At 42.9% G+C, this 27,614-nt stretch overlaps 2 protein-coding genes across 2 annotated transcripts in view; one reads left to right on the forward strand and one right to left on the reverse strand.

Moving 5' to 3' along the window:
* Positions 1-17,860, reverse strand: part of Tpgs2 (tubulin polyglutamylase complex subunit 2) — a 56,106-nt gene extending 38,246 nt beyond the window's left edge. The window contains exon 1 of the mRNA XM_051163625.1: positions 17,694-17,860. Coding sequence (XP_051019582.1) covers positions 17,694-17,775 — 82 coding nt within the window. The 5' untranslated portion in view covers positions 17,776-17,860. The remainder of the gene's footprint in view (positions 1-17,693) is intronic.
* A 271-nt stretch (positions 17,861-18,131) lies between these two features.
* The window catches only part of Kiaa1328 (KIAA1328 ortholog), a 244,380-nt gene continuing 234,897 nt past the window's right edge, over positions 18,132-27,614 (forward strand). The window contains exons 1-3 of the mRNA XM_051163627.1: positions 18,132-18,244; positions 26,303-26,338; positions 26,919-27,061. Coding sequence (XP_051019584.1) covers positions 18,190-18,244; positions 26,303-26,338; positions 26,919-27,061 — 234 coding nt within the window. The 5' untranslated portion in view covers positions 18,132-18,189. The remainder of the gene's footprint in view (positions 18,245-26,302; positions 26,339-26,918; positions 27,062-27,614) is intronic.

The raw sequence follows: 27,614 nt of genomic DNA on the forward strand, positions 1-27,614 counted from the left end.
CACTGTCCTGTCACAGGCCTCCTGGCCGTCCTCTTGGCCCTGTCAGCCTTCCCTAAGTCACCTTCAGGGCATTGGGGTCTCCACAAACACATTGCAAAGTTCCAAGGTTCTAAACTGGGAGGACCCTGATGGTCATTCGGGAGCTGTTCAGCCCTTTATTGTCCCTGGGCTCCCTTTAAATCTCTGGGGCCGAGATATCCTTTCCCAGATGGGAGTTTTTCTTTACAGCCCTTCACCCGCGGTCACTCACCAGCTCCTAGACCAGGGCCTATTGCCCGGTCAGGGCCTGGGAAAAATTGGACAAGGTCGCCCTGACTCCATCATTCCTGTCCTAAAAAATGATCGCCATGGCCTAGGACTGAAAGAAAATTTTTCATAAGGGCCACTCATCCTCCTGCACTCCAAGCTGACAAAATAACTTGGAAAAGTGATTCCCCGGTCTGGATCGATCAGTGGCCCCTCCCCTCCCATAAATTGACCGCCGCATCAAAGCTTGTGCAGGAGCAACTTGAGGCAGGTCATATTGAACCCTCCACCTCACCTTGGAATACCCCTATCTTTGTCATTCAAAAGAAAAATGGCTCTTGGCGCCTTCTACAAGATCTAAGAGAAATTAATAAGACTATGGTCCTCATGGGGGCCCTCCAACCTGGTCTGCCTTCACCAGTGGCCATCCCTCGTGGCTACTTTAAACTTGTTGTTGACCTCAAAGATTGCTTCTTTTGCATTCCCTTACACCCTGAAGATTCTAAACGATTCGCTTTTAGTCTTCCTGTTGTTAATCAAATTGGACCTTCGCCTAGGTTTCAATGGCGTGTCCTTCCCCAGGGTATGGCCAATAGTCCTACCCTCTCCCAAAAATTTGTAGCCCAGGCCATAGACCCCTTACGCCTTAAATACCCTGGCCTATACATTATTCACTATATGGACGATATCCTTTTGGCAGGGGCCCATGAAAATCAATTATCGGGGGCTGCTCAAGACCTAGTTCTTAATCTGACTGCCCTAGGACTTAAAATTGCCCCAGATAAGATACAAAGGCAACCACCCTTTTTCTTTTTGGGGTTCGAACTAGGGTCCTCCCTTGTCCGTTCACAGAAGGTCCAGATTAGACAAGACTCTCTTCATACTCTCAATGACTTTCAAAAATTGTTGGGAGATATTAATTGGTTACGCCCTTATCTCAAGCTTACTACTGGAGACCTTAAACCTCTTTTTGACATTTTAAGAGGCAATTCAGACCCATCTTCCCCTAGAACCTTAACACCAGAAGCTATAAAAGCATTGTCCAAGGTAGAGGCTGCCATATCCCGACAGTCCATTAGTTATTATGACCCCTCTCGACCCTTTTTTCTTCTTATATTTCCCTCCCCTTTTTCTCCCACAGGATTGCTCTGGCAAGACCAACCCCTCTTCTGGCTACATCTTCCAGCCACTCCCTCCAAAGTTCTTCCTACCTACCCTTCCCTTGTGGGCTTGCTCCTACAACAAGGACGTGAGGTTGCTACTAAACCCTTTGGAAGAGACCCCCACTCTATCATTACACCCTACAATGCTTCACAGGTTCAATGGCTTTTACAACACTCTGATGAGTGGGCTGTTTCCTGCATCTCCTTCTCTGGCTCTATAGATAACCATTACCCTGCAGATAAACTAATCCAATTTCTCCACCGTCAAACAGTTGTTTTCCCACTTCTTACGCGGTCGGACCCCATCCCTCATGCTTCCCTTGTTTTTACTGACGGTTCTTCCACAGGTCTTGCAGCCCTTTCTATCGATGGACAAATTTTTCAAAAACAAACCCCTCATCGTTCTGCACAGCTCATGGAACTTGAGGCAGTTCACCGTGCCTTCGAACTTCTCCCAGATGTCCCTTTTAATCTTTACACTGACAGTGCTTATGTTGCCTCTTCCATTCCCCTCCTGGAAACGGTTCCCTTCATAAAGCCTGATACCAATGCTTCTCCCCTTTTTGCTCAAATACAAACACTCATCTCTAAGCGTTCTCAGCCCTTCTTTCTTGGCCACATTTGCGCACACTCAGATCTTCCTGGGCCTCTGACAAACAAAATGCGCGCGTGGACCTTGCCACCCATGCTCCCCTTCTGGGAGCTGCTCTTCCTGTCCAAACTGATCCCCTCGCCCAAGCTCAAGAAGCCCACCGACTACATCATTTTAATGCCCACACCCTCCATCTTATATTTTCCCTTAATAGAGAACAGGCCCGGACCATTGTTAAAAATTGTCAGTCCTCTATTACCTTCCTCCCTGAACCACATTTGGGTGTCAATCCTCGTGGTCTTATGCCGGGAGAGATATGGCAAATGGATGTCACTCACCTTTCCTCCTTTGCTAAACTAAAATATATTCATGTCTCTATCGATACCTTTAGTGGATTCCTCTGTGCCTCCCTCCATACAGGAGAAGCCACAAGACATGTGATTGACCATGTCCTTTACTGCCTCACTGTGGCCCCTAAACCCAAAATCTTAAAAACTGATAATGGACCTGGGTATACCAGCTCCTCCTTCAAGTCCTTCTGTGCCCAGCTTCAAATCAAACATGTTACGGGTATTCCTTATAACCCTCAAGGACAGGGAATTGTTGAACGAGCACACCAAACGCTTAAGGCCATGATTACCAAGCTCCAGTCTTCCACGGGCATTTTTTACCCCTCTCCCAGGAGCCCTAGGCTTATTTTAAGCCACGCCTTATTTGTCCTCAATTTTCTTCAACGCGACCAACAAGGCCAAACGGCCGCTGACCGCCTCTGGCATTCTTCCACCTCCTCCACTTATGCTAAAGTTATGTGGAAAGACCCTCTGACTCATCAATGGCATGGCCCTGATCCTGTCCTAATTTGGGGCAAGGGTCATGCCTGCATTTATGATCAAAAAGAACTTAATGCCAGGTGGCTACCAGAAAGGATGGTCAAACAAATTAACACCCCTACCCCAGGGAATACCCCTGAGGAAGATCAATAAATGTGTTTTCTCCTAGAATGTCCCTGCTCATTTTCTTCCTTGTTCTCCTGAGCCCAGAGGTAAGTATTCCCCTCTCCCTCCCCCGTTATAATTCCTATGTGATAGTCAATTATACATGGGTCATTGAAAACCAGGCTGGCGACATTGTTAATTCCAGTAGCCACCTGGGGGCTCAGCCCCATTGGCCGGTCCTCCAGGTAGACCTCTGTGCATTGGTACTCGGGGCCAACCCCGACTGGGGTACCGAGGACATTTTTTGGCCCCCGCATGAGTCTAAGGCTCCTGAACAGCCCAAAAAGAGGAAAAGATTATGTTGGATGCCGCAATGATTTAGAACAAATACTGCTTCATAAGACTTTACTAAATTGGGATGAAGGCGGTCATGGAGGCCTGTATGTTTGCCCTGGCACTTCCCATTGTCCCCGGACCAATAATTACAAGTGCGGAGGCTGTAATGACTTCTTCTGTGCCTCCTGGGGATGTGAAACATCGGGAACCACTTATTGGAAGCCATCTTCCTCCTGGGACTATATCTCTGTCAACCGTACTTGGGCACACCCTGAAGCTGATAATCACTATACGCCTGATGATTTTAAAAAGCTTTGCAATAGCGCTTATTCCACCACCCTCGGTTGGTGCAATCCCCTATCCATCTCCTTCACCGCCCCGGGTAAAAGCCAAACTTGGACTGGCAGGGACTTTGAGTGGGGCCTACGCCTTTATAAAGAAGGTTATGACATGGGATTAACCTTTAAAATCAGGCTCTTAAAAGAAGTCCCCAATAAAAATGCTGCCTCTGCAGGCCCCAATAATATACTTCATAAGCCTGCAGCAGTCGCCCCCAAGCCTCCTGCTCCTAAGCTACAGCCAACCCCTCATCCTTCTGCCACCCCTCACTCTTCTTTCCCTACCCTGTTCCAACCCACCATCCCTGTTGGTCCCCCTAGTACTGCAGAACTCATTATTGATCTCGCTAATGCCTCTATCCAGACCCTTAAAGGTACTAATTCCTCCACATACCTGGAATGTTGGATATGTTTCTCCCCCACACCCCCTTACTATGAGGGCAACACGCTCTTTTCCACCCCCTCCTTTACTAATGAGACATCATCTGCCCTTTCCACATCCGAACCTGACAATAGCATTACTGTACAATCTATTTCTGGTTTCGGCACTTGCCTTCTGGGCCCTAATATGCTCCCCCCCCCCCAGTGCCCTATTGGAGGTTTGCAATCAGACTCTTGTATTAAATACCACCTTCCAATTCGCCTTGGCCCCTAATGGTACTTATTTTGCCTGCTCTTCAGGCCTGGCCTCTTATCTCTTTACCCCTTTGTTTGTACAAAAACATATTTGGTGTGTGACGGTTCTCCTATTCCCTCGCTTTTCCGTCCACAACCCTGAAGACTTCCTAAACTTTGTAGATAAGGGCATCTCCATTCACCCCAGATCTAAAAGAGAGCCCATTACGACCCTCACCATAGCCACTATTTTGGGCCTTAGTGCGGTGGGGGCAGGTACAGGAATTGCCTCCTTGGTGACCTCCAAACAAGGCTTTGCTGAGCTCCAGACAGTTATTGATAAAGATATTTCTAATATGAGAGATGGGATTCAGGAAATAAAAGACTCCCTTGATTCCCTTACAGAGAGGTAGTTCTTCAAAACTGCAGAGGCCTCGACCTCCTTTTCCTCAAGGAGGGGGGGCTCTGTGCTGCTCTTAAAGAGGAATGTTGCTTCTATGTCAGTAAAACAGGCTTAGCACAAAAGAGCCTTGACAAAGTTTCCAAGGCCCTGGAGGAACGCCAGCGAGCCAGAGAGAAACAGGAGTCCTGGTATCAGAACTGGTTCTCCTCCTCCCCCTGGCTCACCACCCTCTTGCCCAGCCTTCTGGGACCCCTTGTGGGCATTATCCTCCTCCTCTCCTTTGGTCCTTGGGCCCTTAATCGCCTTTCCAGTTTTGTTAAAGCACAGGTGGATGCGGCTACCAACCCTGTTCAGGTCCATTATCATCGCTTGGACACCGAAGACTCCCCAGCTGACTTTATGCCCAGGACTTCCTCCAACCCTGGGCCAATCTCGTTTGGCCGCCCCCTTAATTTCAGGGCCCTGGACAAAAAGCAATGGCTAGGAGGCCGCTGGCTGGCAGGGCTCTGCAAAAACACCTCTTAGTGGCTCCTCCCTAAAATCTCCCCTCATTCTACTGTACAGTGGGGTTTTCTAATACAGGCTGGTGTCCACACAGACGGAGACCATGCCCTTATTATTCATGCCTTCTTGCCATTAAGGCCAGGTAGCCTCCTTAGACTTGGCTGACAGCCTTTAAGCCCTAATTCTCATCATGTTCGGGGTGTGAGGCAAAGCACTGCACAGGAGGTACATTGCCTGCTGTTAATGGCCTCCTGGGGAGCATGTCTGATTGCATGTGGGTTGACACCCAATGTTCCACCTCCAGACAAAAGGTGTTGGTCGGATCCAGAGCCAGGCTGGGGCCGAGCACCCAGTTAAGCTCTGAGCATATCAGTGACCATATAGGGGCCGATCACAGGGTTGACAGCCCTGCGTATATCAGTGCCCTCCGGAGATCAGACCTCTACTCTCACCCGTTTTGTCGAACATGGGCAAAATACAGAGAGCTGCGAAGTACCATGCTCTGACTTGGCGCTGGTTTCCGCCTTCCGCCATCCCCACGGCAAGCGCTCTCCGGGTTGAAACCTTGATTGGCAAGAGACTAGACTATGTTAATTGGCAATTGCCCGCCTATCACTGTATTAGTTAGAGTAGGGGGAGATGTCAGGAGCCATAGGACCTTGCCTGACCTGCCCCAGTGGCTGAGAGGCCCTGCTGGCTGAAAGCCACAGCTGTCTGCATACTTGAGATAATTATCCTGCCTGGCAACCACAAAGATCCAGCCTGACCTTGAGAAAGAGAACATTCAGTGTATCGTGACTTCTGTATAATCGCCCCACTCCACACCTGCTGTCCTTGGGCCTGGCCCAGAAGATTTTGTAACTTTCCACTGCATTCCTTCCCACCCCCCGCCCTTTCAGAAACTTACTTTAAATTTGGATACCCCCTTACAATAAACGGCCCTCGATAAGCCAAGTTTTCCTGGGCCCGTGCCTCTCTTTCGTCCATTCTTTATTCACAGGTCGCGACACTCCTCGCCACTCCACAAATAACTGAACCCGCGGGTCGGGGACAAATGATTGAGGTCCTTAAAGAGGAAATGAATAAATCTCTCTCAATAGCCTTCCCCCTCCTGCCCCCCCCCCCCCCGTCTCTCCCCTCCCCCGAAAGAGGGTTTCTTTGTGTAACCTTGGTTGCCCTGGAACTCACAGAGATCCACCTACCTCTGCCTCCCAAGAGCTGAGATTACAGGCATTCACCACCATCACTGGGTTTGTGAATACATCTCTTAAACAAGTCTATGAAAACACAAACAAACAGTGGAAAAAAATGACTGGAACAGTTCAAGACCCGAAAGCTTAAAGAGAACCAAAAAAGAAAACCCAAACTGAGGTAAATCTCAAATTGAAAAATTTAGGAACTTGAACAGGAGCCTTAGAGACAACAGAAGACAAGAGATGGAAGAAAGAAACTTAGTCATTGAAGAGACAATAGAATAAATGGATACTTTAGTAAATGGAAATGTTAAACAACAAAACCAACAATCATCATCCTCATCCTTGTCTTCATCCTGGCACAATACATCCAGGAAATCTGGGACACTATGAAAAGACCAACTCTAAGAATAAATACCAGAAGAGAAAGGAGAAGAAACCCAGATAGGCACAGAAAATATTTTCAACAAAATCATAAAAAAATTCACCTAACCTAATGAAGATGCTAAGGTACAAGAAACATATAGAACACTAAATAGACTGGACCCAAGGAGGGAAAAGGTTCCTTTAACACAAGATATTAAACACACAAATAAAGAATATTAAAAGATAATGGAAAAATACCAAGTAATAAATAAAGGAAGACCTTTTAGAATAATACCTGATTTCTGAAGGGAGACTCGAAAAGCTAGAAGGTTCTGGATAGCTATGTTATATATTCTAAGAGACCATAGAGACCAGCCCAAACTACTACACACAGCAAAACGTATGCCACGACCCCTCCAATAGAGTCTGTGTGATAAATACTACACAGGCCTGAGGCTACAACCCCAAACCAGGGAGAGCTTCCTGAAATGGGGCTGATGTTCCTGACAGGAGAAAGTTGATTACAGTTTTTCCTTTTCTCATTGTGCTGACATTCTCTGTCTTTATCCTATTTCTTAAACTTCACTCCCAGATCAGGACTTTTTTCAGACACACATGTTGCTATGAGACGTTGCTAACATGGGACTACAGCCAGGGACCATTCAAGCTTAAAGTTCATTGTTAAGCTCCGCTGGTCTTCTCCACTTATCAAAGAAACATATCTAAGAATTAGTCATTTATTAATATATTGTGACATTACTAAGAAACAAAGCGTTTCAAAACTATCTTGATTCCCGTATCCCCAGCTCGAGGTGCTGGGCAAAAATTAGTAAGAGAACGTTGACCCTTGACAAGGAGAACATATGTGTATTGATACCAAGCCAGGTACTTAAAAGCGATGACGTCTTTTACTGTACATTCTGTACCCTGTATTGTTTCATTTAAAGTTATAATTCAAAATATAACAATACTATCTGTACCTGTACTGTGTATGCTTGATTGCTCACTGACTCTATTCCATGAGAGCTGTAAACACCACAAATCCTGTTCCCTGTTTCAGAAAAAAAAAAAAAAAAAAAAGTATAAAATCCTAGACTGCTTGCTTAAAAAATACACTCAGACACAAAACTCAATCTGTTTGTCAAGCCTAATCTCTGTTCACCGACACTTCAAAAACCCCCATTTCCAGGGACCTATTCCTGACTCAGCTGGTCCATGACAAACTTAAAATATCAACAGATGGAAAAAATAAGATATTCAACAATAAAAATAATTTAAGCAGTATCTGTTTACAAATCTAACCCTACAGAAGGCACTAGAAGAAAAATTCAACCTAAAGAGGTTAACTACTTAGTTCTCTAGCTGTCGGTGTGAATCTGAGCAGGGCCTAAAATTGGAGCGTACTAAGTCTTATGCAATAGCAAGCATTAGTCAGAGCATCAGAAAATGTATAATTTGAGGGTTCAGAAGAGTCACCTGAGTAAAGTTTACAATCATATGGGCAAAACCTGTTTTTCCATGAAGGCATATAAACAATTAACAATAGCCAATTATAATAAATAATCTCACTACTATCTGCTACACCTGGAGGGGCATGAAAGCACATTCCAAGACCAAACTTGTCTTGTTTACTTTGAGCTTTCTCACAAGGTCTCAGAAGTCTCTTCACACAGCTTCATCATGAACTATGTTCCAACAGTTCCAAGAAACACAGGAGATAAATAATCCCAGACCAGCGAGTCAAAATAGGGGAAACACAGCCTATAACAACAAATAACAAGAGCCAGCAAACAGCGCTTGTTGGTGATTCTCAATATCAATGTTTTCAATTCTCCCAATAAAAAGACAGAGACTAATGGAATGGCTATGTAAACGGGTCCACCATCATGCTGTTGCATTCAGGAAACACACTTTAACACCAAGGATAGATATTACTTCACAGTAAAGGGATGGAAAAAGATGTTCCAAGCAAATGAACCTAAAAAGCAAGCTGATATAACAATTTTTATATCTAACAAAATAGAATTCAAACTAAAACTAATTAGAAGAGATAGGGAAGGATACTGCAATTCTGAACATCTATGCCCCAAACACAAGGATACCCATGTTTTTAAAAGAAACACTACTTCAGTTTAGATCACACACTGTCTCAAAGTGGTAGTGGGAGACTTTAATACCTTACTCTCACAAACAGACAGGTTTATCTAGACAAAAAAATGTAGACAGAGAAATGCTGGAGCTAAACCAAACAGACATAGCAGATATTTTTAGAGCACTTCACCCAAACACAAAAGAATACACCTTCTTCTCAGCACCTCATGAACTATCTCCAAAATTGATCACATATTCAAACACAAAGTAAGTCTCAACAAATACAAGAAAACAGAAATAACTCCCTGCATCCTATCAGAGCACCACAGATTAAAGGTGGACATCAACAACAGAGGAACAACAAACAAACCAAGAACTGGACACTTACAAACTAAAGGAAACTGAATAATTCTCTACTCAATGAAAAGTAGATGTGAAGGCTATTCTCAATTATCAGCTTGACTAAATCTGGAATGAACTACACTCCAGAATGGAGGGCACACCTGTGATCCGGATCTTGCGGCTGGAAGACACGGGCTTTTGATCCAGATCTCAAGGTGGGATGGCACAAGCTTTTGATTCAGATCAACACAGGCCTTCAATCCAGATGGTGAGGCGTACTTTTAATCTGGGCCATACATTGTGCATGAGGCCTATAGAAGGTTAACGGACAAAGGAAGGCTTCCTTTGTTCTTCGCCTCTTGCACTCTGCCAGCACATGCACTGGATCCTACTTCCTCAGCATTCCAACGTATACAGACCACCTGAAACTGAGCAACTACTAGATTCTTGAGACTTTCCATCCACAGCTGTTCACTGTTAGGTTAGCTGGAGGGCAACCTGTAAGTCATTCCAATAAATTCCATATTACATATAAATTTTGTGACTCTACAGAGCCCTGACTAATGCAATGGTTCAAGACAAAAATAAATAAATTAAAGACTTTCTAGAATTTAATGAAAATGAATTCATAACATAACCAAACTTACGGGATACAATAAAGCAGTTTCTAAGAAGCAAGTTCATAGCACTAAGTACCTACATAAAAACAAAAACAAAAACAAAAAAACAAAACTGAAGCGATCTCACACGTGCAACTTAACCGCACACGTGAACAAAAAAACTAAGAACCAATGAAACAAAGAGTTGGTTCTTTTGAGAAAATCAATTAGACAAGACCTTATCCAAATTGAAAGTTAGAGAGAGTATGTATTCAAATTACAAAATAAAAATGAAAAAGGGGACACACATCTAAGAAATCCAGAGAATTAAAAGGACACACTTTAAAAATCTGCATTCTACAAAATTGGAAAGTCTGAAAAGGGGGCGGGGTCAATTTTCTTGTAGGTACCACTTACCAAAGTTAAATCAAGATCAGATAAAACAATTTAAACAGAACTATAAACCTTTAGTGAAACAGAAGCAGTCATTGAAAGTCTCTCAACAAAAAACAAAACAAAACAAAAAAACCAAACCAAACCAAAACAAAAAAATCACAGAGCCAGGTAGTTTTAGCACAGAATTCTACCAAACTTTCAAAGAAGAATTAATGCCAAACATTCCTCATATTATTCCACAAAATAGAAACAGAAGGAACATTCATTTTATAGCCCTCTGTTGAGACCTACTTTAGATCCTAGCGTAACTGTGGCTCCTCTGTTAACATATGCTGTCCCTTTTAACATATCAGATGCCATTTTGAGCATAATGTAAAACTAAGTTCAGGTTTTCAGGCTCTGCCTGTCTGAGAACTTGAATAGGCTTTTACTTACAATTCAATACTTTTGGACATTCTGTTTGAGTTAATGATTTATATTCTACTTAAACAAAACCACAATAGCTTGCTATGTTCTTTTCTCCTGGAATGGTGGGGAACTGGAAAGTCCCCAAGCCTATATCCTACCTAATCAGCTTAAAATGTTTTGTCTAGCTACCTGGATAAATTGTGCTCTTCTCATATTTAATCAAAATGATGTAATGCTGCCCTCCCCCTTACTTTCCACCTGGTGACCTGGTTGTTACCTGGTTATGGTATTTAATAAAAAGCCTGCTTTAGAAAGAACCAGCGTCATAGTCTGGTTCCCAAATCAGGTCAGTTTTTCTTCAGTGTTGAAAAAACTTTCATCCATTTGAGTCTGGTGTGTAGCTATTCCTGAACCCATAACATTATGAGGCCACATTCACCCTGATCCCCAAACCACATACAGACTCAACAAAGAGAATTATAGACCATTTACTCAAATTCTCCTATTCTAACAAAGCAACCCAAAACCCCAAACCCAAACAAACAAAAAGCTAAATGATTTCTAATGACATTCTGCTATCCTCATCGATCAGTTCCTTGCTCATGCATCATCAGAGAAGCTTCCTCCTACAGCATATGGGAACAGATATACAGACTCCACAACCAGACATTATGCAGAGAATGAGAAACCTTGGGAACATTCAGACCTAAAGGAGATTCTCCATTAAACCCCTCCCCTTAGAGCTCAGGGAACCCAGCTGAAGAGGAAGAAAGGGTGTAATAGCCTGAATGGATGGAGGACACCAAGAAAACGAAGACCTCTAATTAACATGATGAAAGCTCGTATGAACTCTGAGACTAAGCTGCACAGGGCCTGCAAAGGTCTGCACCAAGTCCTCTGAGTGTATAATAAGGCTCCCAGTTTAGTGATTTTATGGGATTCTTGAGCGTGTGAAGAATGGGTCTCTGATTCTTGTGCCTTCTTTTGGGCTCTTTTCCTTCTGTTTGTTAGTTTTTTCCAACTCATATTTGATAGCTTTTTTGTTTCATCTTACATTTTATTATTACACCTTACAAACCTGTTTGTTTTCTAATGAGAGATGTAAAAAGGAGTAGATCTGGATGGAAGGGGAGGATGTGGGAGGAGAAAGGGAAGAGGAAACTGTAATCAAGATATGGTATATCATGTGAGAAAAAAATCTGTGTAAATTAAAAAATATTTTCTATTGTATGAGTACACCATATTTTTTACACCCATTCCTTAGCTATATTGTTCAGTGGTGTTCAATTTAGATTACTACCAATAATACTTATTTGGGAACTCTCCTGTAACCAGAAAAGACTTCCAAATGAATGACTGAAAAATCAACCCACCCACAAAACCTTCAACCCACAATTTGTCCTGCATACAGTATGTGCGAGGATAAAGAGGGAGCAGAAATTGAGGGAATGGCCAACTGTGACTGGCCCATCTTGAGACCCATGCCATGAAAGAGAGCCCACCCCTGACACTATTAGTATTCTGCTATTCTTGCAGACAGGAGCCTAGCATATCTGTCATCAGTTAGGCTTCACCCAGCAACTGATGGAAGCAGATGCAGAGACCCACAGCCCAATATTAGTCAGAGCTTAGGAAATCCTGTGGAGGAGAGGGAGAAAGGATTGAAGGAGTTAGAGAGGTCAAGGACACAAGGAAACCCACAGAATCAACTAACCTGGGCCCATAGGGGCCGAGAGAGTGAACCTCTAAACAGAGAGCCTGCATGGGATGGACCTAGGCCCTCTGCACACGTGTAACAGTCGAGCAGTTGGGTCTTTGTGTGGGGAGCTGTTATCTGCCCTGTTATCCCCTTTCCGAAACTGAGCTGCCTTGTCTAGCCTCAATAGGAGATGAAGCGCTAGTTGATGTGCTGGGGTGGGTTGATATCCACGGGAGGCCTCCCCTTTTCTGAGGAGAAAGAGAGGAGGGGGAGGTGTGGGGGTAAGGGGAAGAGAGAGGGAGGGGCGGAGGGGGAGGCTGCAATTGAGATGTAAAGTAAGTGAAGTAGTAGAAGAAGAATATTTGGGAACATGTTAATGACCGGCTGCGCCTCTGAAGAGGTCCAGGGTAGGGTCTCTGGGAGGAGCAGATGCCCTTCCACAGTTTGCTTTATCTCGAGGGTGGCCAGAGCTGAGGGCTCAGGCAACTGAAGAGGATTGAAAGGAGGAAGAAGAAGAAAAAGAGGGAGCACACGAGCACACACACACACCCGCAGTTTCTAGCCAGAAGCCACTTTTACAGCCTCAGCCATAGAAAATTTGTGGTCGGTTTAAGTTCCCCTCCTCAGCCACTGTGTGTGTGTATGTGTGTGTGTGTGTGTGTGTGTGTGTGTGTGTGTGTGTGAGAGAGAGAGAGAGAGAGAGAGAGAGAGAGAGAGAGAGAGAGAGAGAGAGAGAGAGAGAGAGAGAGAGAAGGGAGGCTCTTTGATCTGTAGGTAGGCCTCCTTTCCGGAGATCTCCAGTAAGCCAATTTAAACTTAGGCTTATTAGGCATAGAAGGCCTTGAGTCTGCTAACTTATTTGCAAATCTACAGAGAAATAAGAAGAGAGAGATAGAAAATAAACCACTCGGGCTGGAAAGATGGCTCAGAGGTTAAGAGCATTGGCTGCTCTTCCAAAGGGTCCTGAGTTCAACTCCCAGCAACCACATGGTGGCTCACAACCATCTATAATGAGATCTGGTGCCCTCTTCTGGCGAGCAGGTGTACATGCAGGACACACATACACAAACACACACACACACAACTTAGGTTCATGGGAAGTTTAAGCTAATTTGCGTATATTTATGGTGAAATACCAGGATTTGTGGTACTGTCTGGAGTCGAGGCTTATCTGAAGCCACGAATCTGCTACAAGGCTAAGCTTAGTGAGGCATCTGGAGGTCCACAAAGGTATTTATTGCAGCCATAAACTAACTTTAACTTTTAAAACTATTTTAATAAAATCAGGAATTCCATAATCAAGGATTAATTCATCTGAATAACAAACAGTACATCACTGTGAAGTGATCTACTTGCCTCTGCCTCCCTGGGTGCTGGAATTAAAGACATGCGCCACCATGCCCGGCTCTAATGCCAGATTTTAGAGAGATGCAACAGAGCACAATTGACAGGGTAGTCAAAGGTTGGAAGCAATTTTTGGGTACATCACGATACAGACCTTGCAAATAACGGATACCTCCAGAGATCTCTCATGCCTACTGAACCTCCCCAAATCAATGGCTCCTGACAGCACATCAGAGGCTGGAAGCAGTTTGTGGTACATCATGGTACAAGACCTTGCAAATACCAGATTACCTCCTAGACAGCCCACATGCCTCGTGAGCTCTCTAAACAGGGTGGCCCTTAGCAGGAACAACTATTTGTATATAAACAATTTTCTTTCTCATAGATAAATAAAAGAAGTGGAGCTGTTGAGTCATATGGTAATTCCATGTATAATCTTTTGAGAAGAGTCAAACCTTTCTTCGAAGTTGCGGTGCACGTGCATGTTTACATTCTCACCAGCAGGCCATGAGGATGTGAACAAATTTCACAAACATCTGACAACACTCATTTCAGTCTGTACTATGGCGATTCTAGTGGACGTGAAGTGGCATCTCATTATGGCTTTGACCTGTTTATCTGACTTATGACAATCACCTTTACATAAATATGGTTCAAATGGGACCCTTTCGACTGTCTTTACTTGCTGAATTTCTAGAATCTTGGGTTTTACTTTTTTTTTTTTTAATAGATAACTTGTAATCTCTTTTCATATTATGACTTACAGATATCCTGTTTTGGGGCTGTGTTGTCACTTGATGGTATCCACAAAACCACATTTTTAATTTTTATAAACTCTACTTATACCTTTCTTGGTTGTCTCATATTTAAAATTCTATTCACTAATTCTGGTTGTGTAAAAACTAAACTAAGGAGGGGCTGGCATGATGGGTGTGCAGTTAAGAACATAGGCTGCTCCTTCAAAGGACCCAGTTTTCACTCCTAACACCCACATGGCAGCTCATAACTGTCTGTAGCTCTAGTTCCAGGGGATCTCCTCTTCTGGCTTCCGCAGACCAGATTTTAAATGTGGACATCAAGTTGTCGCAGCATTATTTTGTTGAAAATGTTTCCCCCATTGAATAGTTTTCACATCCATATTGAAAAATAAAATTACTGAACTTTAAACATGACAGCTAATTTTGGAGTTTCAATTCTAAACCAATTATTTTTATTTTTATGCCAGTGGTACCCCTTTAAAAACTATTACTATACTATAATTTTGTAGTAAATTATCTTTCTTTTAGCAACCACATGCTACAAAAAATTTATCCTTTTTACCACGTGTAAGTGTAGAGATCAGTGGCAAAATGATTCACATTGTAATATAATCATTACCGCTACCATCTCCCACGTTTAGTCATTTCCAATGTAGTAAATTTTCAAGGAGAAAAAAATGGGTACAAAGAACTTGGTTGTTGTGTTGGTTATTCCTGGTCTCATATTTTGATACTAACTTTAATATTAATTTGTCAGTTTCTACAATAGAGACAGTTAAGATTTGATAGTATTTGCAGATCCTAAGCTTGATGATCACTCTTCTTTAACAAAGGCATTTCCTCTCACTCATTTTGGTCTGAATACCCTTCAAAAAGACTTTTACTGTTTTAGTGCAAAAGCCACAGATTTCTTTGTTAACTTATTCCTATTTTATTCTTTTGGTCTGGTTGTAAATACTTGTTTTCTTGATTTCATTTTTTGCTGCATAGATACTGTGTGTGTGTGTGTGTGTGTGTGTGCGTGCGCGTGCGCTCGCACACGCAAATTACTTAGGGTTAACTTGTAAGGGTTTATCATTTGCAAACAGAGGCATCTTTACTTTTCCCCTTATAATTTACTTCATTTTCTTGCCTAAGTCTTGCCCAGAATCTCTAATACAATGCTTAGTGAAAATGCTAAGATTGAAAACATCAAAGTAGGTCGGAGACCGCACTCCTTTACAAGGCCTGCTTATAAGGTTGGCTTTTGGATGGCATCTGAGAAGCTGGATTTCAGTGAGGTTCCATTACTGTCAGATAAAAATGGCTCACTGTGTCCAAACTGCTAATGCAAATAAAGTGTGTTGAATATATGTTTTTCTTTTGGGAGACTTGAAGTTGCTACAAGCTAGGTAAAGGGTGTCTACATGAATAATTGCCAATAAACTTTGGACTCCTCAGTTTGAGACAGCTAGCTTTGCAGATGCACACTTCAGGCATATTGTTACAAACATGCTGTGAGGGAAAGCAAGCATGCCTTGTGTGGCTTCAGCGAGAAGACTCTTGAAAACTTCCACAGGTTTTCCTTAGCTTCCTTGCTTGCATTCCCTTTGCTGATTTTGCCTTATCTCTTCCTTCTGGAACCAACTGAGCCTAGTGAATCAGCAAATGTGCTCCAGCTTTGCTGACCTTTTAGCACATTTTGTTGTTATTGCTCTTGATCCTAAGAGTAAAGCAGGGAGTCTTTCAACATGATGTTAGTTATGGGATTTTTTTCACAGATGCCCTTTATCGGGATGATAATATTCTCTGTTCTTTTTGTTTTTATTTTGAGGAAAAAAAATTGTACTACTAACTCAGCCTGACTTTGTGGTCACCATCACATTCCTTTCCTAGTATTTGGGTTACAGACATGTATCAGTATTACTGGTATGTCCCATTTATAACTTGCATTTTTTTTTTCAATCAGGAAGGGGAGCTGGATTTTGTCAAGTACCTTTTAACAGCTATTGATGATGTAGGCTTTGTTCTTTATTCTACTAACATTCTATTTAGTTTTTACTTATTAAACAAACCACACATTCCTAGTTTGAATCAGGCCTGGTCTCAGATCTGTATTATAGAAGAGAGCCAAACAGACACTTAATTTCACATAGTGCTCATAGGTGCTGCTAAGATGAGAGAGAGAGAGAGAGAGAGAGAGAGAGAGAGAGAGAGAGAGAGAGAGAGCGCGCATGGTGGAAGGGTGTGTGTGGTGAGTACACCCTTTATTAGACATAATACTAATTTGATCAGAAATCTGAATAATGAACAGGAGACAAGAGGGAGTTAATTCCAGGTGGAGAAAGGCCAAGGTAACTGAAAATGGCTACAAGTAGGTACAACTTTAGTGTCTTTTAAGTTATAGTCTCACCAGCAAGATGTCTACAGCGGTTGAAACAGTGTACATAGTAAGACAAATACAGACGATGCAGAGAACTTGTGGGCCACCGTAGAGAAATGCCAATTTCTTTACAGTTTTGAGAGGAAAGCATTGAAGTATACTTTCTCAACCTGTGTAGGCAGCTTTGTTTGTTTTGAGACAAGGTTACTCTGTGCAGCCTTGACTGTCCCGGAACTCACTCTGTAGTCCAGGTTGGCCTTGAACTCACAAAGATCGCCTGCCTCTCCAGAGTGCTGGGATTGAAGGTGTGCACCATTGCCCAGCAGCTCAGGCAGCTTTACCCCGACCCCCTCCCATTACCTTTGAAAATCTAGAACCATCTCTGGAACATGATTCTTAACTTCCCAGAAAGGCTAGGCACATCTTGGTCTCTGCTACCTCTGATTTAGTCAGTGATAGATTACTGAGTCGTTCTGGGCTGCTAAGAAGTTACTGTTTGTTTCACACACCCTGATTATTTATCGTTGTAACCCCAGTGCCTGACACAGTGGTGATTACTTAGCCAATCAGTGTTCACTGAAAAGAACAACTCTCAACTCCTTCAACGCTGCCAGCGTTGGCTCCTTTCCACTGCTTGGTGCTGTACGCCCAGGCACTGGGCATTGGCTGCCTTGGGATACTGGCAGCATCATTTCCTCAGTTCTCTCTGCTACCATTAGTAGGGCTTGCATTTCAAGGATACAACCAGGGCTGATGAAGCCTCCAGGGAGACGCGTCCCCTAGGCTTCCAGGCGCCTGCTGCCTCTCTCTCTCTCTGCTCCGTTTTGCAGGTCTAAGGCGACCATCCCGGAACTCTCAGCACACACTTCTCAGGCCTGGTCAGACACCCTCTTTTTTTCCTCCTCCTCTGTGCAACTAGCAGCAGCGATGCCTTCTGCAGCCAGGTCCACCCCGCACCCTCCCTCCGCCCTCGTCCTTTCTAGCCATTCCCCACCCTACTCACCTAGGATGCGGGTGACACCCAAGGTCAGCTTCTCCAGGTGCGGCTTGCTACCGGCTTGCAGTGGGGGCGGTGGCTCCTCCATGGCACGCGTCCCGACTCCGCGCGCGCCGGCGGCGGCCACAGTCCCCGGCGCCGCCGCGGCAAGCCGGCCGGCCGGCTGACGCGACCGACCCCGCCTCAGCTCTGCGGTCGTCGGGGTCAGGGCATGCCGGGAGTTGTAGTTTTCGGCGCCTAAGGGCTCCGCCACGGGAGGATGGGCGGCCCGGGCGGCTCTGGCAGCAGCAATTGCGCCGGGCGCTCGTTCCCGCGACCGTGGCCCGGGCCTCACCTCACATCTCCGCGACCCCGCCTCGCCTCGGCGGGAAGCCTCTCCCCTCGCCGGGGCCGGAGGCGCAAGCGGGGGCGGGCCTCTGCGCCGAGCGGCCAATGGGGACCGAGCCTGGTGGCCGGGGCGTGGCGGCCCCGGCTCGACGCCTCGAGTGGCGGTTGTTTCAAGATGGCGGGCGCGGCGGGCCCCTCCCTGCCGGGCTCCGCGTTCTGGAGCCGCGACTGTATCCTTTGCCCGGCTGCTAGGGGGCGCCGCGCCCTCCTGGGGGGCGAGGGGCGGGGGGCGCGAGGCTTTGAGTGGGCTAGCGAAGCGCGGCGCGGACTCCGGGCCAGGGATGGGCCTTTCCACTTGAAGCCGCGCGCCAGGCTCTCCCATCTCCTGGCGACGAGGTGTTGGTGTCGCTAGGTGGGAATTCTGGCACATGGGAAACCCGCCCTCCTGGTCTGTGGATTCTGCAAAGATGGCATGTGATGGGGGAGTCCCTGCTGGAAGGGCTCCTCTGCCATCCCTTGCAGGAGATCACTGGCTGCCCGAGGGTGGGAAGTGAGTTTGTACTGGTAGGGAGAGCAAGTGTGGATGGACACAGTTGCTAGCTGGGCAGGGGAATCTTTTTCTCTTGATTTGGAATTACCCTTACTGTGAGACGTTAGGAGGAACTCGGGTGATTTTATTTGCTTCTTGGACACCTGAGGCCCTTTAGGGACGCTCTGTTTTCTAGTGAGTCTTTAGGCGAGGTGTAGGTTGCATTGAGAACAGCTCTACAATTGCAAGTTAGGGAACAAGACAGGAAGCGCCTGAAAGCGGTGTTGCCTTTCTAGATTGTGGGTCACTCTTGTTGGAAGTTGAAATTTGAGGATTGTTTTTGTTCCAGGAAGCTGGGGTGCTTTCTAGCTGCGCAGTCGTTAGAATTCCCAGTTCAAGAACTGACTAGGTTTCACGGTGGTTCATTTCTAGGATTAGATTAGCAGTTGCGTCCTAAACTTTCACCTAGGTTATGTACTTCCTTGCTGGAGGGGAACGGCTCGGGAGAGGAAATGTAATCAGTGTCCTGGATTGCCTGTAAAGAGGCCAGGTGGTTTACTAGGAGCGGTGATGACATTGTTTTAGGCATTACTGTTACCTTTGGCAGAATCATTCTGGACACTATTCTATCTAGCTCCCAGGGAAACTTGGGAAATTGTATTACCAGTTTCCTTCATTGAGTTACTGAGGTTAGAGTTTCATGTGTGCAGAAAGGAATTTGCATTCTGTGCTGCCCAGGTGTTTAGTGTTCTGTACTTACTAAACAGAATTACTGCTTGTCGCTGATAGGTGCATGAGAAGCAAATGAAATTACTGACTTGTACTGTAGAAGAAAGCGTGCCAATGGACTCTCAAAGCAACCCCCCCCCCTTTACCTATTAGAGTCAAGAAACAAATATGTGCATCAGGGCCACCATGCTGAATTAGGGATCAATCTTTTCCTTAGGAAACAAAGAGCTATTTTAACAGCCAATGATATTTTTCTGATATGGAACAGAGGAGGTGATGGGCTGTTCAGTGTGTGCTCCAAACCTTTGCTTTTGTTGTTAACAGCCTTGTACTCATTTATGTATCATAACACTCAGCATTTGCTATAGAGTAATATATTCCCTATCTCTTACATTTTCTCATGTGCTGAATGTTTAATGTAAAGCACTCAAATCTACCCACTAATGGGAAATTGAAATTGTATGCAAAAATATGATGTTAATTATGTTCTGCAGCAATTCAGATGTAAGAAAGGAATTGCAGAGTTATTGGTAGCTCGCTCCCTTTTCTTCAGCCCATTCCATCTAATGACCAGTTAACGTGCAATCTCTGATATTTTCATTCTAAATCTCCATAGGGCACACAGCTATGTTAAATGTACACTACTCCTGACTGCTGAAGAACATAGTTAGGAACCGTTTGGTCTTTGGATCTCAATTCTTTCTGTCACACTGATGATTTTTTTCCCAAACCACTCCAGATTAAAATTTACACTAGAAAAAAGCCAAATAGTATGCACCTATGATCTGGTATTCTTTGCATATTATTGAATAAAAGGTTTTCAGTGCTTCCTTTGAATAATTAAATAAATGTGAGTGGGAGATTTCTTTTTTATTAATTTATTCATATTACATCTCCGTTGTTATCCCATCCCTTGCATCCTCCCATTCGTCCCTCCTTCCCACTTTTCACCCTATTCCCCTCCCCTATGACTGTGACTGAGGGGGACCTCCTCCCCCTGTATATGCTCATAGGGTATCAAGTCTCTTCTTGCTAGCCTGCTATCCTTCCTCTGAGTGCCACCGGGCCTCTTCATCAAGGGGACATCGTAAAAAATGGGGAACCAGAGTTTGTGTGAAAGTCAGTTGCCACTCTCCACTCAACTATGGCGAGTGTTGTATCCATTGGCTAGACTGGGTAGGGGTTCGATGTTTTCTGCACGTATTGTCTTTGGATGGTGCCATAGCTTGAGCAGAACCCATGGTCCCAGATCCGCCCATCATAATGTTCTTGTAGGTTTCTAGGACCCTCTGGATCCTTCTATTTCCCCATTCTCCCATACTTCTCTCACCTAGAGTCCCAATAGGATGTCCTCACATCTATCCCACTTTCCTGGTAAGTGAAGACTTTCATGGTACATGCCTCTTGGGCTAGTGTCCACTTAAGTGAGTATATACCATTTGAGTCTTTCTGCTTCTGGGTTAACTCACTCATTATGATCATTTCTAATTCAATCCATTTGTCCACAAATTTTGGGAAATCCTTATTTTTAATAGCTGAGTAGTATTTCATAGTATAAATGCACCACAGTTTCTTTGTCCGTTCTTCTACTGAGGGACACTTAGGCTGTTTCCATGTTCTGGCTATTATGAATAAGGCCGTATGAACATGGTTGAACATATGCCCTTGTTGTGTGTTGGAACATCTTCTGGGTATATTCCAAGGAGTGGAATAGCTGGGTCTTGAGGAAGCCCTATTCCCAGTTTTTTGAGATAGCGCCAGATAGATTTCCAAAATGGTTGTACTGGTTTGCATTCCCACCAGCAATGAAGGAGTGTTCCTCTTGTTCCACATCCTCGCCAGCATGTGGTGTCACTTGAATTTTTGATCTTAGTCATTCTGATGGGTGTAAGATGGAATCTCAGAGTTGTTTTGATTTGCATTTCCCTGATGACTAAAGAGGTTGAGCATTTCTTTAAGTGTTTCTCAGCCATTCGATATTCCTCTGTTGAGAATTCTCTGTGTAGTTCTGAGCCCCATTTCTCAATTGGGTTATTTGGTTTGGTGGTGTTTAATTTCTTGAGTTCTTTATATATTTTGGATATTAGACCTTTGTCAGATGTAGAGTTGGTGAAGATCTTTTCCTAGTCTGTAGGCTGTCGCTTTGTTCTGTTGACAGTGTCTCCTGCCTTACAGAAGCTTCTCAGCCTCATGAGGTCCCATTTATTAATTGTTGACCTTAAGGCCTGGGCTGTTGGTGTTCTGTTCAGGAAGTTGTCTCCTGTGCCAATGTTTTCCAGGCTCTTCCATGAGTGGGATTTCTTAATCATAGAAGTTTCCATCATAAGAGAGCAGTTAATCAGTGACTGATCGTCACCTTTTAAAAAAATTGCTGTTTGTATCTCCTGTACATTGTGATTCAGCAATGCTATTTCACACAAAGTATCTAATGTATGAGTAATGGGGGTGTCACATTTTATTTTATGGGTTAAATCATCTAGTAAAACATGATTTTATGGTTGTGAATTTCTTTACTAATCCATGCAGGTCATAGTAGTGTTATAAGTGGATACTCTTTCTGCATTATCTAAATTTGATTACTAATATGTACTTCCTGGATTAAGAGTATTAATAATAATATTAACAGTTGTCAACTACAAGGCCCAAAGCATTGCAATAATTATCACCTCTTCCACTGAGTTCTTAAATAAAAACAGATGAGGACTTTACATTGATGTAAAACTAATTTACCTCAAACCTCTGTGGTATACTAATTACATACCGGTGTCACTAGATGGCTAGAGGACAGTAAGCAATACTTAACTCATTTCCTTCTCATGCTTCTTCCTCTATAGCACTTCTGCCCTGGCTTCCAATTACTACGTTCCTTCTGGAAATACAGATAGATTGCCATCATCAAAAATATTTTATAACTTGCTATAATTCTTGAAGTACTTATAACTAAAGAAATAAAAAAAATGAAGTAGAACGTAGGTTCAATATCTATTTGATATACCATTTGTCTTTTTTATCTTTCTGAAAAAAAAGTACAGCTTTTTTGGGGCATTCTATTTAAGTTAATATTTGATTTCTTAATGAGACAAAGAAGATTCTTATGTTATTGGAAGAGACAGCTTCCATCACTATTTTAAAAAATGTTTCTTGAAATTAGTATTTAGAGTTATTGGGCTCATGTCTCATAAAATTATCAGTTTTATCCCTTTGTGGATGGCTTAGTATAAGCTAGGTATTCTTTTTGGGAGTACATAGAAAATTGAATATATAGGATGAAAATCATCAACTTTTGGTGTTAACATCTTAGAGAGATGCTATGAATAAATGAAATGCATATATTTACTAATTATAGGTGCTTCAGAGAAAAATAAAGTAGGAGAAGGCCAAGAGTTGGGAGGGAGGGCGCAGTTTAAGTACCTATGTGGTTAGGCAGTGAAGGCCTTGGTCAAAATGGACGCATGACCAAAGGTGTAGGCTTCGACCTTTTTCAAACCTACTTTTTTTGAAGTTCTTTAATGCTTATACCTGCCTTCCAACCCACCTACCCTAGATAGGAGAGAAAAGAAGTTAATGGGAACAGGAGAAGTAGATCTTTTTAGACTCAGTTCCTGGAAGTGATTCCCCTGGCTTAGTCGGCAGGATTTTATCAGACCAGCAATTCAACCTGGAGCCCCGAAGCATTCCCTGGAGTGGTTCTCCCTAGGAGTGATGAACAACCAAACAATACCAAACCCAAAAAGCCCCTGCCCCCTGTTTGGGGCTGATATATATATATATCTCCTCTCAGAGTCTGTACTAAGATTTGTTTTAGCTGGCAAAAACCAAGCCCTCACACTTCGTCTTCTAGTGGATAAACATCACCTGTTCTCTCACAAGTCTGTTCCCCATCCCACACTTGGAATCAAATCAAAAACATCTTTACATCCACCTCACAAAGGCCTAATGATAATGAATGAATAAGTTCGAAGGTTTTGAGAAGACGCTATCTAGCTGAAGACATCGTAAATGCAAAAGCTCCAACACAGGGGCTTATGTAGTCACTAGCAAAGGATGCTAGGAGTGAAGGGGGAGTGTATCAAGAAATGAGGAGAGAGGTAGGTGGAAGGTTTGGATCTTGAGCATTGTAGACCTTGTAAATGCTTGGACTTTTATTCTGAATAGGAATGACAGTTTTATAATGTTTGTTTGGACCTCTGTAAAGAGTAGAGTGTTGAGGAGCTCTGTGTGGAAACGAGAGGGCAGTTAGGAGGCAGTGGCAGTAATCCTGGTGAGAGAAAAGGTGATTTGGGTTTATGAGCCATTGTTGGTCAGAAGTTGTTGGGCTGTAGGTATATGTTGAAGGCTATGCCAACAGAATTTTCTAAATGTGAGAAAGGAAATAGAAGTCAGGAATAACTCCATGTTTTGGTCTTGGTTGGGCAGCTAGGAGTATAGGAAAAGCTATATGAGGAGTGGCCTTTGAGATGAACGGCAAGACTTTAGTAGTGGACTTACTGAATCTGAGTAGTACTGATAGTACCTAAAGACAGAAGGATTGAATAAGAGTCTCCGTAGAATCAGGAGAGAAAAAAACCCAAATTAGGGCTCCTGGGACTCCGAAGTGACAAGGAATGGCTAGATTAGAAGGAGTTGAAGGGGAAGGAGCAGGAATTCTAATGAAAGTCATAGGAAAATTGTGAGTGTGATGTCTTTGAAGCTAAGCAAAGAAATGCTGATGAGTGGTCATTTGTATCAAATGCTATTGATAGATCAATGCAAAGAAGCCTATGAATTGATAGATTTACCAGTATGGGGCAGTAGAAGTAGTTTTATTGGGTTGATAGTGCCAAAGCTTATTGGATAGTTTCATGACTTAGTAGGAGGAGGGAAATTGGAGACAGTGGCAAGTCTCTTATGAGAAGTTTTGCTCATAAGGAAGAAAGCAGTGAATTAGCAGGGGATGCAGTATTAAGGAAAAAAGTAAAGCAGTATATTTTTAGATGCTAATAGGAACACTGAATAGGAAAAAGAAGGTTGATTAAAGAAGAGGATTGAAAATACCAATAGCAATATCGCTGGGAGAAAAGAAAAATATGTGCGTGTGTGTGTGTGTGCGCGTGCGCGCGTGCGTGCGCACGTGCACATGTGTAGGGGCTCCAATGCCTTTAGATCAGGACATAAATAATCCATTCTGTAGTGAGAAGGGAAAATGGGACGGTGTTTATAGTTTGTTTTCTTAAGGAAATAGGAAAGGATTTATTAGCTGAGAGTAAGAATGGTGAAGTGTGTCAGGATTGAAGCAAGAGGAGAGTGGGAGAAATATTTGCGCTAATGAAGTTGAGTAGGGTCCCCATTTCTACTCTGGGTCTTCTCCTTCAGTTGTGAGCAGGCAGGCTTCTTTAAAAATGATCTAGAAAATTTCACGATTTCTAGGACATCTTTGGAGAACATCCTGCTTTATTTCTAATTAAAAGCACTGCTTTGTGGAGCATATTTTGTACCATTGTCTTGGATTTTTTTCCTGATTTTTTTTCAAGTACATTTCAAGCATCAAACATTGAGTACTGTGTAAAAAGGCACTGGTTAAACTAGGAGGAGGTAAAGTAAATGAAAGGTTTCTGTTGCTCAGGAGATCATACCATTTTATTTCCTAGAACTACTTTGAAATTGGTTATTGGTGAATCAGAGTTAGCTTCTTTGGAGTAGTAATTCTAATCCTCCAAAATTGTTAAAGCTCCATCCATGGTGTTTGAGCCATTTGGGTGGGTATTTATTTATGTATTTGAGACAGGATTTCATGTACATGGCTTTGATCTATTGATCTTCTGCCTTCCTCACCTAAGTGCTGGGATTATAGGTCCTTACCACCATACCTAGCACATATGCTGCAGAGGGCTGTGAGGTGCCACCCAGGAGCTCAAATAGGTGTCATCTGAGAACGCCTACTTTTCTGGTACTGTGTGTGATAGAACTTAGGGCCTTGCTCATGCCAGATAAGCCTTCTTCAGCCTCATCTCTTACTCTGCTCACACTCCCCACCCTCTCCTCCTTGGATACAAGGTCTTAACTCAGACTGGCCTTGAACTCATTCTGTTGACCAGGAAGGTCTTGAACTCCTCTTGCCTTAGCCTCCCCAGTTGCTGGATTTATACGCATGCATCACCAAGCCCAGCACATTGCTGGGCAATTCCAGTTAGTGTTCCCCAGAAAAAGATTCCATCACTAGCATTGATGCCGAACTAAAGTATTTATTTGTTTGCTTTATTACTAAGTTACAGTGTTGTACATGTGCACTATGTATTTTGTTACTTCTCCCGCCCCCCAACTACTCCTCCCAATAAACATCTGTTCCCCCAGTTATTAGGTTTTCTTCTTTTAGTAGCCCACAGAACTTCATTGGGCCCTTCTGTGTGATCCTGACTCAGGAACTAGCTTTCATAGTGACTTTATAGCTATATTATTGTGTGTGAGTATATATATTTACTAAGGAAAATATACATATATAATATATATATTTCTGAATTGTTCTTTTTTGTCCTAGATTTTTCTCATGGCTTCTGTAGTAGGGCTTCTTGGGACATTTCCTAAAGGTATTACAGAAGAGTAAATATTGCCTTTGTGTTTGCATGATTGACTTGCCCTAAAACACTGTTTGATCTTCAAAGCTAATGCCAATCTTCATTTATTTATTCTATTTATTGTATTATTTATATCTATTTATTCTTCATGCCTAAAATAACTGTGAGCTTATCCATGGCTTCTAAAAGGTAAGCAGCATAACAGCAGAATGTGTATCATGAAAGTACCCTATTTGGGAGCAACTGTGGAGAAAAGATTCATGGACCACAGCATCCAACATTTTTTCTAAACCTAAGGTTATGACCATCTAAAGTTGAACGTTTGTAAAATGCTTATTTTTATTTTCTACTTTTGTAAAAGTGAGCTATGAATTCTGAGGTCAAAAGAGAGGGAAATTTATTATAGCTCTACAGAACAAGAGAAATAAGAGGATATTTTATACTGTTTATAGTATTTTCCTTCATGTTTTCCTCCACAGTTTCTGATGAAGAGCAGTCAGTAGTTTATGTTCCAGGTATGGCATCTATGTTAAAGTTCTTGAAGCTTCCCTTGTTTCTTAAATATTAGGAGAAAATTCAACATTGGGACAACCTTGTATGTACAATTAGATATAGAACAATTCATTTGAACATTAATTTTTTTCAGAAACCAAATTTCAAAAGCAAATGTTCTTTAATATTTGACTGGATCCTCTTAAGATTTGAAATACTGGTTCATCTTAGAGTCTGACTGGGCATTAAAATCCTTCATTATTAAAGGAAAGAGATTCTTTTTGAGAATTTACATTTCATATCTCAAAAGAAAGTATAAAAGTTGATCTAGGGTAAATACAAGAATTTTATGCTTATTGATTGTTCAGTTGGGTGAGTGGTCAAGTGGAAAGCCTCTGGTTCCCTCAGTGTTATCTCAGTATCTTGTAATTTATTGCCTTTAATGTGACTTACAAATGATGTTCATAGCACCTAACTGAATTATTGAATTATTTCTTTAAAATAACCTTCTTGTGACACACACACACACACACACACACACACACACACACACACATTTTAAATTGAAAATATTAAGAAGTCTTGTTTAATGAACATTCTTAGGAATCTCCACAGAAGGAAATATAAGATCAAGACTCAAACTGATGAATCCAAAAGTGGATGTTAAAGTTAAGACTTCCAGGGTGACTGATGCTTCTGTCTCTATGGAATCTTTAAGAGCTGCAGGAGATTCGGTAGCTGAACAGGTCAGTAATGTTTTTCTATTTTTTTTTAGTCTTTGTGTGTATACACATTGTATGCATGCGTGTGTCTGTGTGGCGGGGGGGGGGTGGTCATGGGTACACACATGTGCATGTGTGGAAGCCAGAAGTTGGTTATTCTCTGCTTCTTTGTCACACTGCTCCGTTGAGCTTTTCCTTTGTGTGTTCTGGTGTGGCGGGGTCTTTTGTTTGTAACACAGGTCTCTTATTGAATCTAGAGCTCACCCCATCAGGCTCAGCGATCCACTGGTCTCTGTCCTTTGTAGCCTCACGTTGTAGTCAAGTTACAGACAAATGCTGCTGTGCCCTCATGTTGCTGGACAGGTACTTTATCCGCTTAACCTGTCAGTTTTTAATACCTACTACTCAGTATAGACACAAAGACCTTTAAAAGGTCTTTTTGTATCTTTAGAAGATGCAAAACCTTCTGTGATCCTTCGTAACACTAAGTATCAGTATAAAATATCACTTCTCAAAAATGTATAGATGTACTTTAAGCTTTAGCTAAGAAAGTCCTAAAAGATTTATGTCCTAAAAG

Source organism: Acomys russatus, chromosome 20 (genome assembly GCF_903995435.1).
Source record: "Acomys russatus chromosome 20, mAcoRus1.1, whole genome shotgun sequence".
Lineage (NCBI taxonomy): Eukaryota > Metazoa > Chordata > Mammalia > Rodentia > Muridae > Acomys > Acomys russatus.